The 17,051-nt window shown below is 43.4% G+C and overlaps 1 protein-coding gene across 1 annotated transcript in view; it reads left to right on the top strand.

Moving 5' to 3' along the window:
• The window catches only part of PPIE (peptidylprolyl isomerase E), a 179,556-nt gene that overhangs the window by 42,189 nt on the left and 120,316 nt on the right, over positions 1 to 17,051 (top strand). Inside the window, exons 2-4 of the mRNA XM_069223416.1 lie at positions 9,619 to 9,717; positions 13,681 to 13,724; positions 14,373 to 14,399. Of these exons, the coding sequence (XP_069079517.1) occupies positions 9,619 to 9,717; positions 13,681 to 13,724; positions 14,373 to 14,399 (170 nt within the window). The remainder of the gene's footprint in view (positions 1 to 9,618; positions 9,718 to 13,680; positions 13,725 to 14,372; positions 14,400 to 17,051) is intronic.

Genomic DNA, 17,051 nt, shown 5'->3' with positions numbered 1-17,051 from the left:
TTATCCATGATGCTGCATTTGGCAGCACTTCCCTACACCATAGATAACCAAACAAAACTTATTTAAGTAAATAACAGACATTTATGGCCATTGGAAACCACATTGAAATGTTTAAGTTGCTGTAGCAGAAGCAAAATCATGTGACTAAAGCAAATATAAGAGCCTTTTTCTTGACATTTTGGGTGCTACAGATTTTAAGCCCATCCATACAAAATTAAAAGCAAAACTACAAGTCACAGAATGAGGCCTTTCTCTAACATTGGTAATCTGTAGGTGTCACACATGGCACAGAGCCACTAATCCCTGGACATTAACAGAACAATATTTTTCTTTGGACCAAAGAACTGAAGAGGTGGCCTTCAAAGTATAAGTGCTTGAAGAATCATTATGTTACATATTTTTGTCTATGTAGGCTTGTAACGCTGTTATGCCTCCTGTTCAAATGGACAGTGTGCTGATGCCTTGTGGTTGAGTTCGCTTATAAAAATGCAGACTATTTAAATAAATATCAGTGTGCCCTGTAAAATTAAAGTTGCTTACCAACGTGAGTGACTGCCATGTCACTTGAAGACATTTCTAGATAATGATGTACACCAAGTAGCACAGCGGAAATGAGAAAAGCAGCCTTGTGTTTATGTAAGCTAGTTATACTGTGCACACTTTACTGTAGCCATTTGCAGTAATATATTGGACAATACTAAATATATAGGTTTAAGCAAGTAAATTAATCTCTGTGGATTTGACAACCACCGTCACCAGCGTAATCCAATTTATCAGCGTACCCGCATTTTCTTTTTTCTTTTTTACTTCTGTTCACCCGCCAGAAAAACTAAATGCCTCCAAGAACTTTCTGTCAACCCACCACCTACTCCTGTTTTTGCTTGCCATTCTATTTAGTGCTGGCTGTGTCATATCACTTTTTTTTTCTAACTTGACTTTTAGCCCTGCTGCACAGCCACGCGCTGCATAATATGGCTATAAGACATTGACAAAGGCAACCGCTCTTGCATAGGCGAAAACTATTCGCTTTGCCATTGCTTGTTATTGTAACTTTTCATCACAACACCCAAGCTGCTCTACAACGTACCTAAAAGACATTGGCAAAGCCAATAGCTCTGGCTAAACACATAAAAGATCAATAATGAATGCCCAAGTGGACAAATTAACACAATCAAACTTCATCACCTTGAAGACTCTGTGACGCATCTTCCCCCACCTCTGATTTTCCACGCAAGGTGCAGGCTACTATCTCTCTTATACTATCCAAACTGGATTATGCCAATGGCCTCTACCATGGATCATCTCAATCTAGCATGAAAAAACTACAACGCATTCAGAACTCAGCTGCCAGGCTACTATTACATGTAAAGCCAGAAGCCAACATCTCCCCTGCCTTAAGAGCACTACACTGGTTACCCATTGCCACCTTCAAGCTGCTTTGTATTACACACAAAGCTAAATATGGAACAGGACTGCTTTTCATCAGAAACAAAATAGCCAAATACATTCACCAAAGAACCTCCACTCAAGATTGGCACCCCACCTTAGAACACCACCATACAAGAAAAACACAATAGGTGGCACATCCTTCTTCGTTCATGCAGCCAAACCATGGAATTCATTACCCCCAAATATAAGATCTACGGATAACTATCTTGCCTTCAGAAGACTACTCAAGAGTTGGCTCTTACCTTCATAACCACCATATTCAAACAGCAATGGACTGCATATGCCTGTCTTGATAAATATTTATAATTAGATTATGTGTATATTCTAGATATGTATAGTTCTTTAAGAAATATGTATTGTTATTATTTCATCATAATCAATTTTACACATTCTCTTTAAGCCTGTGTAACAAATGTATAATTACTCACAGATACATATAGATATATATATGTGTGTGTGTGTGTGTGTGTGTGTGTGTGTGTGTGTGTGTGTGTGTGTGTGTGTGTGTGTGTGCGCATGTGTGAATGTATATAGGTGTGTATTTAAATACATATATTTGTGTATATTATTCTATGCTTAACATGTTCATAGTTGTCACATAGCTCCTAGATAAGTTGTTATATGAGATACTTATCCCTGCTTTTGTTTTTATATTACAATAATCAAATGTTTTATTATCTATTTGACAGCAAGCATTTCTCTATTCAAAAATTGAGGAAAGATAAATCAATGTTGGAAAACTACACATATTAATTAACTTCAAATATTACAAATCTTGAAAGTCTACTTGTCTTTTCATATTATTATACCCATTATTATATTCCTTGCAGATATATTCCCTTACTGTGTATTTACATATCTATTTATTTATTGCTCTAGTCCTGCTGTACTAGAGAAAAATTACATAAAAATAAGTAAAATCCATAAATAAAATTCAAATTATAAATAATTAATTTAAAAATAAATAAATTAAAAAAAAGACATATAAATAAAATAATAAATACAAAATAATATAAATGTACTCTCTTGTAAGCTTTACTCTGTCTCCCCCATCACCCTACGTCTCTATCAATCTATCCTCCATCCCCACTCTGACTCATCCCAAACCCATTCTACTACTTTCATCTCCAAAATAACCCTGCCTAAGCTCTTCCCTCCTCTACCACATCTAGCTCACTCAAACCTCAGTTTACTACCATGATCTCCCAAACAACCCTACTAAATTATCTCTCATTTATCTCACCTTTGACTCATCCAAAACCCATCCTGCTACTATGATCTCCCTAACCCTGTCCCCAGACTCTTCCCTCCTCCATCTCTCCTTTACTCATCCCAAGCCTCATCCTGTTACTACAAACTCCCAATTAACTCTTCTAGATTCTTCCCTCCTCTATCCCTCCATTACGCTAGTTAATCCAGCTAACAAACTCACATTTCCTCTGCTCAAATTTACTCATAATAATACTAATACTGTACTCATACTTCCTTATACTAATCCACCACTAATTCCTCTTGGGTTCCGGAGTAGCGTGCTACTTGCCAAAAAGCACTTTGACGCCTCGTTAGGGGTAGTAAGCACTATATAAATACAATTACAACTACAAAGGCGAGACTCATTGGCTATGCTAGTGCTTGTTATAATTTCCAGGGGAAATAAGAATGCCCTGTATAATGTGAAGAGCCACTGGTGATGCAGGGGCTCAATAGTGTAAAGGAGTGACAAGAGAAAGAAAAGGATTTAATACTGCCTTTGTCAGAGGATGTAGGAAGGCTTTTTTTGAGTCCCTGAGAGGCTGGGTTAACATTGTGTCTAAATGGGAGTTAAGTCGACCCATTCTGTAAGATCAACATGATTCTGCCATTGGGTACCATGCAAAGAGGTGTACAAATACAATACAATTACAATTACAGTAGGCTTTCAGCATGACAAGAAAGTGAGTCTCTGTCCAACAAGCGATTAGGCAAATAAAAGGTAAATATCTACCCACCAGTGTCTGTCTATAGTCTCCCCCAAAGGGTAAGGAGAATGCTTGTTTTCCAGTACACAAAGATGTACACTTTATATGCAAATACAAACTTTTCGACTCATAAATAGGCTGCTGATATCATGTGCTAAACAGAGGTGTACAGTCAAGTGAGAGAGTGACAAGCATGCAGGCATTGCAGACTCAGAGCAAACTTTATTTGTGTTGATCTTACATCACCAAGAAGGGTAACATTGCCTCAACTTGCTGAGGTTTAGGATCTGGGCTACTAAAGGAGGTAAATATTGCAAAGTCAATTTCTTTAAAATAGTTGAGAATGTAGCGTAAGGGTGTGCATAACACTTCCTCACCTGTCACTTTCTCTTTGCAGTGCTCTTTAAGGTGTTGTCTACATTCCATGCAACGTGCCCCTCATCTCCTTAACCTAGTTAAAATCAAATTAGCCATCTGAGCATTATATGTGTGTCCGTATCTCTTGCCACATTCGTAGTGTCCGATAGCCTGCGCCTGCCGTATTAGGGCAGATAAAAACAGAGCTTGCCTGAAATGCACCTTGGTCCCTGCTGGCATCCCCATGCTGCCTTGGCGGCACAAATTCGGCAGGGACCAAGTGGCATTTCAGGTAAGCTCTGAGGGGGCGCGTTGCACCAACTGTATTCAGCCTCTTAAATGGCACTGAAAAGAGAAAGCAGTATGCAAGGTTTTATGTTGTGACTGATTGCTTGCTGTTAATAACCCTTCTTTGTGTGCCAGATGAAGTTGCTTGTGCTTTCAATGACGACCTGCAGTATCTCAGCCCTGATTTTGCTTTGTCTTTGAAGTTTAATATTGTGGATCACACATAACCCTCTAGTTACCCATCTTCGGGAAAAAAAGCAGAAGATGAGTGACATTGGCAACGGTTTGGATCTTTGCTCTCCCTGAGAAATCAACTTCTGTCTTTCCCAACCTGCGCATCTGTATTCCGGGTGGTTAAATGCAGAGTTCTACCAAACTCCATCCCGCCTCTCCCTCTGTTTCAGGTGTGTTTTCAGCCAGGGGCTAAGTTTATTGGTCATTTTCTGTCCACATTTAAACATATGCTGATACACCCATGCCCTATTAAACAAATGTTAGAACCTGGGTTCATCACCACATGGTGGACATCTGTCGCTGGCTGGACACCTGCGAGGAACTTGGGCGTATTACATGGTATGCTTGTGCGACTTCACTGTGTAGTACACTTAAAAACCCCTTTAGAGCCCTAGGTTTCGTTTGCTAAACCTGCAGTTCAACTCTTGGTAGCTGTGGCTCCGTTGAACAAGGCTTACACAAAGGAACAAGTGTAAAGCATTTAAACAGCTCGAAAACAATTGAAAAAGAAATCAACATGATACCAAAGAAACCGGACACTAATTTATAAAAAAAAAAGGCTGTATAGCATTGGCAAATTCAATGAGGTTGACACCGGGAAATGTTTTCATTAAAAGGTTTGGGCTAGCTGTAATGCAGTCACTTTAGGCGACCAGTTTCAGTAGGTGGCCAGTCGGGGGGATCAGCAAGGTCCTCAGAAGCAATTACATCAGCAGGTGAGGCAGTTTTCAGTCAGTTCCAGGCACTTTTATCCTCTGCAGGACTTTGATGCAAGGGATGAAGGGTGCTCAAAGGATTCTCTGGATGAAGTTTTGTTGACAGGGGTCTTGCTGGGGCTACTCCTGGTCACAGCGGTGCTGCACGGTGGTGGGTTGAAGATTTTGGGATACCAACTTGCCCCAGCAGACTTCTCAGCTATTGTGTCTCTGTGCTTGTGAGCAAAAGGCCAGCTCACTGACCCTTGGAGTCTCTTTGCTTTGGTTGGACTCTAGAGACGACATCTCCTCAAGCAAGTTCAGCAGGTGCAGTCCACGCTAGTGCAGCCTCTGTTTGCTGGTTTGACAGGGTAGCAGGGCAGTCCTTCTTCGGTCCCTCTTCCAGTCCAGTCCAGAGTTTGGCGTGCCCAACTTATGCTCAGAAAATGCCCTTAGGGCAGGATGCGCTCGGTACTAATGGGCTATCATGTTCCCACATGTTGGCCATTTCCTGTGAAGGGTTGCATCTGGGTATCCTAGGATGCACCATTCTGCCCACTTCCAATATAGTGGGACCCATCTCCCAGTGTGTGGAGCTCCCCAGCCCAACTCAAATGTGTAGCTACCAAGGGAGCAACACACCCCTGGAAAACCGGTTTGGCCACTGGTTTCTGCTCTTCTGTCCCAAGTACCAGCCTATCTGCCTGAATATTGGAGCAGGCTCTCTCCCAAATGTTACCCATTTACCCCTCAAAGGCAACTTCCCCTTTGAAGCTTGTCTTTTGGTACAAAACCTGTGTGGCTTTCTGCAGGAGGGAGGTGACACCTCCTCCCAGAGCAGGCCTCAATTGTATCGTTTCCTGGGAGTTGCTACCATGTCTCCCCGGGAGAGCAGAAAGCTGTCTTAGCTGCAGGACCCAGTGTGCAGCCAGTAAGAGCACCGGGGACAAAAGGCACCAATGTGGTAACTTTGCTAAAGTTGCGCACTGCGACTTGTTACATTCATTTTGACCTGAGAATCAAATTGGGCTTAATGTAACGAGTTGTTTGATATCTTGGATGTCCAACTTGCACCGTTCCAGAGTTAGCACTGCTGAGGGGTCAACGAATAACTCTGCACTCGCCAATTGGGCAACCAATGTTTTCCAAAGTAAAACATTTGTGCGTTTTTACTGTAAGAACATGTTCTGCCCTTGGAATATGTTGCACTCTGCCTTAGGACTCGGTAGACCTGCCATAGGGGTGACTTACATATATACCAGGGCGAAGTCTGGCTTTGTCATTGCTTTAAATGGCAAGGTCAGGCCATCAGGTAAAACTGCTCTTCCAGCCTCCAAATGGCACCTAGGAGTCTTGTTTTACTCATGTCTGATCCAGAGTGGCACAGCCAGTGTTGCAATCCATGGGGGTACCCTCTAACAAACAAGCCTTGGGAACCCTATGCACCATTTAATAGGTGCTGACCAGCAAATTAGCTTAACCAATTGGGTAAAAGCCAATCCAACATTGCAGTTTTAGTGTAAGGGCAGAGACACTCAATAAGCCAATCAATCATGGATTTGTAAAGCGCGGCTGATCACACATAGGGTCTCAAGGTGCTGAATGTAGGCGTGCTGCCCAGTCGAAGAGCTAGGTCTTGAGGTCCTTCCTGAACTGCTTCAGTGATTCTGTCTGCCTTAGCTTGATGTGAAGTGTGTTCCATGTCCGATCTGCTAGGTAGGAGAAGGATCTTCCTCCTGCTGTACTTTTCCGGATCTTGGGGACAGCTGCAAGGGCAAGCCGGGAGGAACGGAGACGTCTGTTGCGTACGTAGAAGGTGAGGCGGTGGTTGAGGTATGCTGGTCCTATGTTGTGCAGTACCTTGAAGGTGTGGATCAGGAGTTTGTATGTGATGCGCTTGTTGACTGGGAGCCAGTGTAGGTCTCTGAGGTGGGAGGAGATTCTGTTGTGTCACAGAATGTCCAGGATGAATCTGGCTGCTGCATTCTGGACTCTTTGTAGTCTTGATTGAAGTTTCTTGTTAATGCCTGCATAGAGTGCGTTGCCGTAGTCCAGTTTGCTGGTGATGAGTGCGTGGGTGACTGTCTTCCTCCTGTCGGGGGGAAATCCATTTGAAAATCTTCCACAGGAGACGGAGGGTGTGGAAGCTTGATAAGGAGACGGTGTTGACTTGGCAGGTCATTGATAGATGAGAGTCCAGATAGATGGGAGTCCAGGATTATGGCCAGGTTGTGCACATGGTCCGGGGGGGGGGGGGGGGGGGGGAAGAGACGACGAAGGGGAGGTTTTACCAAGAGCGGTGGACCACCAGGAGTCATTCCAGGCAGAAAGGGTGGAGCCGATCGCAAGAATCTCTGGCTTGTCTGAGTTGAGATTGAGGCAGCTGGCCTCTATCCAGGCGGCGACTGCTCTCATCCCGTTGTGAAAAGTTCTGTTGGCTTGCGCAGAGTCCTCAGGCTGGGAGAGGATCAGTTGAGTATTGTCAGTGTAGGAAACTATGTTTAGCTCGTGTTCGTTTGGTGATCTTAGCGAGCAGGGCCATGTAGACTTTGAAAAGCGTTGGGCTGAGTGAGGATCCTTTGGTCACTCCGCAGCAAGTGTCTTTAGGTTCTGATGTGAACGGTGGTAGTCTGACCTTCTGTGTCCTTCCGGTGAGAAAGGACCTGATCTGGTTCAGGGCTTTGTCTCGGATGCTAGCGTTGTGTAGTCTGTCGCAGAGGGTGGAGTGGGAGACAAATGCAGCAGAGAGGTCGAGGACGATGAGTACGGCAGTGCCTCCGCAGTCCAGTATGATGCGTATGTCATCAGTGGCTGCTAAGAGTGAGGTTTCGGTGCTGTGGTTGCTTCTGAATCCGGACTGGGAAGGGTCTAGGATACAGTGTGTCTTGAGGAACTCAGAGAGTTGCTGGCTGACGACTTTCTCCTTTACCTTGGCTTGGAAAGGGAGCAGAGGGATGGGTCTGTAGTTCTTCAGCTCCCTAGGGGGTCGGCAGTAGGTTTCTTGAGTAGCTGACTGATTTCGTCATGTTTCCAGTCTGAGGGGAATGTTGTGGTCTTGAAGGATAGGTTGATGGTTCGACAGAGCTCCTTTGCTATGGAGGCACTGGCCAAGTTGAGGATATGATGAGAGCCTGGATCAAGTGGTGCTCCCGAGTGGATGGAGTTCATCAGTCTTTGGGTGTCCTCTATGGTGATGGGGGTCCAAGAGTTCAGTATCGGGGGAGGAGGGTGTTAGGTCCATGGTGGTGGCGAAATAAGTGCCGGCCATCAAAACTAAGTGCCGGTGCTCCGCTACGGAAACAACAAACACAAATTAAGCACTGGGAGATGGTGATGTTGTCCCCTGCTGAGAAGACAGGTCGAGAATGTGTCCGGCTCTGTGGGAGGGGATGTTGATGAGTTGTTTGAGGCCAAGAATTGTGAGGTTGTCTAGGAGGTTTGATGTGTTGGGGTGTCATCGAAAGTATTGTGGTGGAAATTGAGGTTGCTGAGTAGGATGTAGTCGTAGGAGGCGAGTGCTTGTTGAGGGGGGGGTGGCGACAAGGTTGGCAATGTCTTCGCAGACCTGGGGTCGGGGTCCGGGTGGCCTGTAGATTAGGGTGCCATCTACAGGCCACTTGGGGTCATGAGGGTGCCATGCAGGGAGGTGTTTGGGTTGGTCTAACACTAAGGTCTGGTTAGCAGTCCACAGCACTCTCAGTTGAAAAACCAATAGCATCAGTCCACAAATTTGGGGGTGACCATACAAAAAAGGCATTTCCTTACAACACCCAGTAACTGAAGTTAAACACTGACATTACCATGGATGGAGGAGATAGACATCTGTGGAGACAGAGATTTTGGGGCTGTAAAGTGGGTGGCCCTCCCACTGCTGCGAACCAGGAGAAGAATTTAGATTTCGAGGTTGATGCAGACTGTTTCTCAGTGCCTTTGTTGCAACCAACAATCACCACTTGAGAGTCCCCAGGCAGATTTTACCCAACCTCGCCCTTTTCTGCAAGTTTGCAGCTGTGGCAGTCTGGGAATGCTTCCCTATACTGAGGTATTGCAGCTGCAATGTAAAGTTAGTTATAGTTTGTCAGAAGTGGGCCTCTGTCCCTTCTAGTGTGCTTGAAATGTGATCATATTATTCCCATTCTGAGAACGGTTTATTACCTTCCCGTCGCCTCCTGCATTAAGTTTAAAGAGCTCTTTATGTTATAGTAGTTTTTTTATTAAATAGCTATGATTTCTTAGAAATGTGTTCACCCATGCAAGAACACTTCTTTAGGAGCTTCGTATTTGATGATAAAAGTATCTTTGCGTTGGCTTCTTTATACATGTGGTATACCCACACGCTACATATTTACAAACTCACCAGTTTAATGTATTTAGAAAGATCATCAAAACTGGACTTTTCCTTCAAGCCTTCTAGCTTCCTGTGGGAGGGGGGTGGTTACAAGAGCATTATAAATGCAACACTTAACTAGCTTCTGAAGGGCTTTTTTATGCTCCTACTCTTACTTCTACGCCACTTACAAATGTCTGTGACTAGTTATTTACAATGTTCTTTCATGTGCTTTTAATGGATGTTGGTTGTTATCCCTAAGCCTGCTTTGTGTGGCCTCTGACAGTGTAACATGCTCTTTCCCATGCAGGTGGACTAGCAGAAGAAGTGGACGAGAAGGTTCTGCATGCCGCCTTTATCCCCTTTGGTGACATCACTGACATCCAGATCCCACTGGACTATGAGACCGGTAAGGCCTGAGTCTCACTTTACTAAAACCTTTTCTCACCTGTGTTTGATTTTTACATTTCTTTCTGATTATTGTCAATCTTCAGATGCCAGTTAGGTCCGGTATTTAAACTCTTCCTCTGCCTCATGGCAGCCGATCATCTCAGCGGGTCAGTTAAATACTATTAGCTGATTAATAAGGTAACCCATGTAAAAATCCTGCATGTAGAATTGAAAAATGCTCTGTAAAAGTGAAGGAATTTTGAAATTGGGGTTTACAAATTAAGTCGGCATCCTTAGCTTGATTTTTGGAAGCATTGCAAGGACAGCGAACAGAATGCAGTATGGACGATTAGTGACCTCAACTAACACACTTGTTTGCGCTAATAAAGGGAGCGTCTGCTTTAAGAGCAAAAAAGGCCAAATGAACTGCTTGAGTCTAGTATATCACTTGGTCATTTAGAAATATAAATCCACATTTTGAAAAGCTCCACCTTGCTGTTAAAATTATACATTTGACTTTCGTATATTTTTTTAGTGAATTAAACAAAATATTTAATAATTCGTCTATTTGTTTGATGTATACTTATTTCTGTATTTCTTTGAGATTCGAATCCTTGATTTGCTCAGGCTGTGGGTACCCGGTTACCAGTGGTGTTAGTGGTGGTTCACAAATGTCGAAAAAACCGCTGCACTTAAGCATCGATACAGTACCCACCTGTGTGCTTTAAAGAAGAGAGATTTATTTTGGGAAGGAAAACTATAACCATTTAGAGTATTTTACAAAAAACATTAGTCTTAGTCATTAATGATTAAATGCAGGATCAGCATTTGTGCAAGTCTGCTCTAATTCTGAGTAAGTCAATTTGATGAGTATTTGTACAGTATTGAAGTTAGTTAAACACAAACATACATTGCCATGTTTTTTTGTATTCAAGATGCACCTCATTAGGTCTGCACAGCCTGGCTATTTTTAAAAATCCCTCTCTCGGAGCACGTTAGATTTTTTTTCTACGGTCACAATTTAGGGCTGCTGAAAACTGTCAATTCCAACAAGCAGCCACTGCTATTGCATATTTGTTATGCGAGTATCATATAAAGAGGCACTTTAAGATTGAGACAACAGATAATAAACAGTTTTGAAATATTTGGTGTTATTCTAAGAGCGTTCTTGGGAAAATGCAGCTTCTAAAAAAATGCTTAAATATGGATTGACATACAAATCTATAAAATTATTCAATAAAACCTAAATAAATAGTACGTATGACATACATCCCATACAAAGAGTATTTAGCTGGGCAATAATTATTTGTCTAAGATAGTCTTTCCTCACTTCTCCAGTTTGTTGCATTATAATATTAATAATCCTTCCAATTTAAAGTATTTAATCACATTCCTGTTGCCATGTATTGAAGAATGAAGGTTATTGTTAATGTTGAAAACAAAACATAGAAGTGCCTCCCCAAATCCCTCAGGAGTTACATTCTGGCTACTAGCCACTAGGGAAGGGGGTGATCACCTCTTCAAAGTCTTAATACAACAAGCAGCCAATGAGAGATGTGAATATCCTTTAGCTTTTGAACCCAAACCGTCATTACTAAAAATCTGCAAGCATTATGTGCAGATGGTAATTTATGTGGCAAAAGTAGGAAATCGATATGTGTGCTGACTTTTCTGTGGTACATGTGCACCCCTTAGCTAGGGTTTTATGTTAAATTGCCCTAATGTCGTCCATAAATTGAAATCATATCAGGAATATTATGTGCTAGTGTGCAAAAGGCAGGTCCGTCACAGCCAGAGGCGTTCTATCTGGAAATGAACACTGTATCATACCTGAACTTTGTGAGATGGAGAAGCCGAATCTATGATGATAGTTCACGATTTTGGGTTTCAGGAGCTGCTTTTTAGAAGCAAACAGTTAATTGAAAATGCTTAATTACATAGTTAATTGGTTGACATTAATTGGTTCGAACTTACAGTTTTCCAGTCTTACTTTTTGAATAGTTTCTTTAATATCTCCTTTCACCCAGCTTTCTTATCCCTCTTCCCTCCTGTTCTCTTGTCTCACCCTTCCATAATATTTCCCACACCTAATGCTCGTCTTTCAGGGAGGGATAGAAGATGCATTTTTAAACCTAAACCAAATCTTGTTCCTTTCTAATTTCTACCCCAGTACCACCGTCCTATTTTTTTTCTATTCGTTTTTTCGCTTTACTTATTGCTTTCCTTTAAATTATTCCCTGCCTGTTTACTGTTCTCATCAATAACTTTCATTTATTTGTTGTAATTTGAAAAAGCTGATTTGAGCTGTTCACTAACTCTTGACAACCGACCTTTACAACAAACAAAACAGTGCACAAAAAGAAGGGTTTGGTTGAAACCTGTGTGTCGGGCTCTTAAGGTGCACTAAGATTTTAGGCCCATATTTATACTTTTTTAGCCCTGCATTTGCGTAATTTTCTGACGCAAAAGCAGCGCAAACCTACAAAATACAATTGTATTTTGTAAGTTTGCGCTGCTTTTGCGTCAAAATGCGGCGCTAAAAAAGTATAAATATGGGCCTTAGTGTCATGCAACGGCACATAATTACATTTACGTTTAACAGAATTTGAGAAAGGCACTTGTTTCATGCGCCTTTCAGTTCATTTAAACATAGCTGCAGCGAATGTAGTGTGTGCGTATCTTTTCTAGGTGAGGAACTATACATGTGAGATGTTAACGGGGTTGATTTGCTTGTTGTTGGTCTATCCAAGAGCACCAGAGATGATGACGTAGTGGGAGCTCCCAGGACTAATAACAAGTAGTATAAATAAGTATAGTAGTGACAGAGCTGGCCTTTGGAATAACTCAAATTAAATATGTTCCTAGGGTTGCTTGACTACAAACAGTTGTTTTTACCTATCTGGGATGTAAACATATTGGCAAAGTGCTTTGCTTTGTGGAACATAAGCCTGGTGCACAGAGTATTGTGTAAACCTGAACCTGTTGCACAGAGAGCTGTGTGGGTTGGTGGGACATTAAACTGCTGTACAGAACAAAACCACTGCATGGAACCGAAACCTGCTGTACCGTGCAGTGTGTGAAAACAAAGTTCTACACAGAGTGCATTATTGGACATCGACCTCATGCACTAAAGCCTCTCTGGCACATGAATCTACCGTAAGAAATACTCCTCTACGTGGGATGTGAACCTCCTGTAGTGTTAAGCTGTGTTGGAAGTGATCATGCTGCAGAGAATCGTGATGTAAACCTTCTTTGGAGATCACTAATGCGGGGGGAGTTGGCAGCTCAATACATTTGATGCATTGAGTGAGTTGTATTATGTGTTTTGGTCCTGCACCACCTTACATGGTTCTGTTCTTGCTATTTTGTATAGGGCATGGTTGAAAGGCACTGGAAAGTCAAGCCATTTGCATGTAGCACTGTGTTAACTGACCGGCTGCATGGAATGTGATTCTGTGCCATAAAGCAGTATGTGGGAGTTAATCCATCTTTACAAAGTGCTTTGTGAGACAGGATCCATCTGTAAAAAGAAAACAGTCGTCTGTGTGTGATGTGATGTGGCACACAGAGAAGTGTATGGTACTCCTGTGTAGGACATGACTGTAGCTATAGTGTTGGGACGATGAAATGGCTGCAAATGGAGGTGACTAGGGTGTGATCTAGCGTTGGAGAGTGTGGTCGTGGGTAAATTGTATTCTGCTTCAGAGAGCTACGTGTAGACAATGAGGTGACTGTACAGAGTAAGTCTATTGTGCCGATGTACAGCTTTGCCAGGAGCATTGTCGTACTCGTACGCCAGCTCTGCAACTGATGCTGCTTGCCAGACCTAGCTCTGTACTCCTGAGATGTGTTGCCTTCAACAGTCCATTGCCTTTATGAAACGCTTGGCTACGTTGGGAAGGCCTCTGGAATTAATATAGGGTTTGGTGATCCTTGCTGCTTGATTTCTCAGCACTCATGGAACAATTTTTGTCTCCAACAGAGAAGCACAGAGGATTCGCTTTCATTGAGTTTGAACTAGCCGAGGTAAGATATACGCACCTTCTTCTAATTGTCAGAATGGTGAACCTGCATAATAATGGGAGTCGGTGTGTTGTACCCTTTCAAGTCTTTGATTGATTAGGAAGGGGGTATCTTTCTACCCTTAAATCTTTTGTACTTTGGGGATTACCCTTGACCTCTGTGCTGCAGGGACCATTTGAAGGTTGACCTCTGTTCTTTCAAGAAACTGGGAGGAGGATGCTTTTACTACCCATTGTATCGTTGCTCCCTCAGGGCAGGAATGTTCTACAAGCTTTGTACGGTCATCTCGCAGTCATCTCCACACCTGGTTTTATTAAATCCTTCACTAATGTACCTGTGAAAGGTGGACCATAGTCTATTGAAGACCCACTAAATCATCAGGACTTTGCTGCTACTTATCCTTGACCTTCCCTTGTTGTCTGCATTCAGTGTTATCTTGCACAGAAACAAGGTCCACCTGCAGTGGGACCTTACACATGTTGTCCTAGGGTCGCAGGTATCTAGCTTCCGCTAAAACGTAGGAAATACAGGATAATGGGACTCCAGTACACAAGTACTTGGAAGTGGTCTGGATAGAGAGACTCAGCTGATAGTTTCTTGTTGCTCCTTTCTAACAGAGACATTTATGTTTTCTTTTTGCCAACTCTGCAGGATGCGGTTGCTGCAATCGATAACATGGTATGAATCTATTTTTTTCCTTCATCTTACTCATGGTTTGTTTTATTATGGAAATGTTTGTCGGATACTGTCTCTTATTACCACCCATCCTGTCCATCCCTCTGTTATTAAAAGTGGAGATGCTGCCTAAAAGCAAAGGTCTGGTTCTAAACGCATTCTGTTACACGACGGAAAAGTCTTGTGCGAATCGTTCTGTTCTTCCAGAGCGCTCGTCATTACCGAGATAAATTTTGGCTTCCGTGCATGGTGACCTTAGTCTAGAAGCAGGATATGATGTGAGTTTAAATGGAGCTCCAAGCTCATTAACTACATCAGGCTCTGCTTGTTTTGGTTTTGTATGGCGTGGAGTAAATGGTTTCAAATCACTGAAATGCCTGTTTGAGTTTCTCACCACCCACTTATCCGATGAGATATGCCCCTGGCTTCGAGATTAGTTGTTATAGGTTGGGGCAGAGGGTCTCCCTGCTGGAGCCGTCTGTCGAGGTAAGTGGTGGTGCTATGTGAGCCCAGAGAGACTTGGAAGATAGAGGCAACTGAGAGTTACTATATTGGGAGGAGGAAGCAAGGGCATTGTCATATTTGTTGAAGTCAAATGTTTGTGAGTACTTCAATCACATTGCGAGAAAGAACTGTCTTTAATAATGACCCCTGTTGTTTTCACTGAAACAATTATTCCAGTTTCAACAATAACATCCATTTTCTGACTTCAACAGATATTTTCTATGATTATTGAAGTCACAAGTAAACGAGTGATTATGACAGTTAACATCCTCTAGGAAATCAGGTTTTATTGGACAACACTTAATTCCTGAATAAATAGGGCTCCTGAACCTAGTTTATCCTCCTAACAGGTCAACCAAACATCTAAATTCAGACTTAATTCGCCACATTAAGGAAATTCTAATCTTGTTGTGGGGTCTTTTACTTACTAATTTCAAAGTATGTTACCAAATATGTCGTATTCTGAACAAAAACACATTTGAAGTCATGTACGGCTTTGGAATCGCGCAAAACCATTTTGATAGTGTTTATTATTTACAACTGAAAATAGCTTTCTCCAAGTCTTCACAGTTGGTACCATGAAAGTGATTTACTTGGGGAAGCGCTGTGTGACCTTAGGAGGAGGGGCAGGAGCCCTTGAAAACTTGTTCGCGCTCCCGCCGTCGCGGGAAGCGCTGTGTGACCTTAGGAGGAGGGGCAGGAGCCCTTGAAAACTTGTTCGCGCTCCCGCAGCGCGGGACGCGCGCGGGCGGCGCCCGGGCGAAGCCCGGGCCAAGGGCGGGCCCGTCCTGCGCCCGTCAGCGGCTGACAGAGGCTGGGCTGGGCCACCCCCCTAACATCTATCTCCCAAGAAGGCCATATTGTACGCAGTCCCTTTGTTATTTCCTACTCTGTCTCCCCAGTCAGCTGCTCCATTTAATCTGACACCTTATCATTTAACCTTGCACCTACACTAACACCTGATGGGCAAAAGGAAAGCAACAGAGGCAGGGGCCGGGGCAGTACTAAAAGCCAAGCGAAAAAGGCATAAGCATGCTGCTAGCAACTGCGTTATGGATAGAATCGACTCTCTCCTGGGCGAATGCAACGGAATACTAACTAGCCCCCAGGGAAACATTTCTATTGCAACTGGGGAGGGGCCCACTTCAACTAGCAGGAAGGAAGGTTCCATGAAAATCGCTGAGATTTTCGTGAAACGTGGGCAACAAGTTACTGACACTACAGGGGCGGGTGAAAGTAGGAACGTCATCACCCATGCGGCCCCCTCCCTAGCAGAAGACCTACCACTTGCCACCAACGATTCCATCCAGCTCAGTAACCGCTTCAATCCCCTAACCAACCTCCCTGAATCACGCGACGACATCAACCCAGACACCCTGGCAGATGGGCCAGCAGCAACCAACACGCACTCTCCTCATGTAACCCCACAGCATATCGAATACATACAAGCTCTAAGGAAGGAAGTCACAGAACTCAAGCATATGGTTAACTCATTACTTGCAATAGTAAAACAGCTAACCCACGCAAATAACACGACCACAGTAACCTTGCCCAAAATCCAATCCTATTAGGCATCACAACAAACTCGCCCAACTCCTCGGCTTCTAGCCACGCTGGCCCTCACCCTACCAAAGAAAAGACCATGAACTCCCACCAGTCTCCCCTCTTCCACAATTTAGGCATAGGAAATTCACTAGACATCTATCATAATACCCTCAAACCCACGAGCAACACCGCCTCAAAATACTCTACGCAACCTGCCACTGACCAGTCCCATTTAGGTAATATAGTTCTAATGGTTAACGTTCCCAAGTTAACCACATTGGCGCGCAAGGAAGGGGTAGACTCTATCAAAAACAAGACAATCCACTGGATTCGCCATGTTAGAGGCTGCCGATCCATAATACGTGAGGACCTAATTACCGTAGTACGACGGCCAGACCCGGGAACTCACTTTGATATCCTAAAACTGACACTCAAGAACAGGACCATGGCAAACAATCTGGTGGCCCTAGACGCAAGAACAAGCCCACCTGCACACTCACGCATCCAGTTTAAACAGCCCAGGTCACCCACGCTCCACGAGGAACGCCCGAGTTACCACCCGGCAGAAAACCTATCCCCTCTTGGTAAACATGATTGACTCACAGC

Source organism: Pleurodeles waltl, chromosome 3_1 (genome assembly GCF_031143425.1).
Source record: "Pleurodeles waltl isolate 20211129_DDA chromosome 3_1, aPleWal1.hap1.20221129, whole genome shotgun sequence".
Taxonomy (NCBI): Eukaryota; Metazoa; Chordata; class Amphibia; order Caudata; family Salamandridae; genus Pleurodeles; species Pleurodeles waltl.
This window is presented reverse-complemented; position numbering and strand designations above follow the sequence as displayed.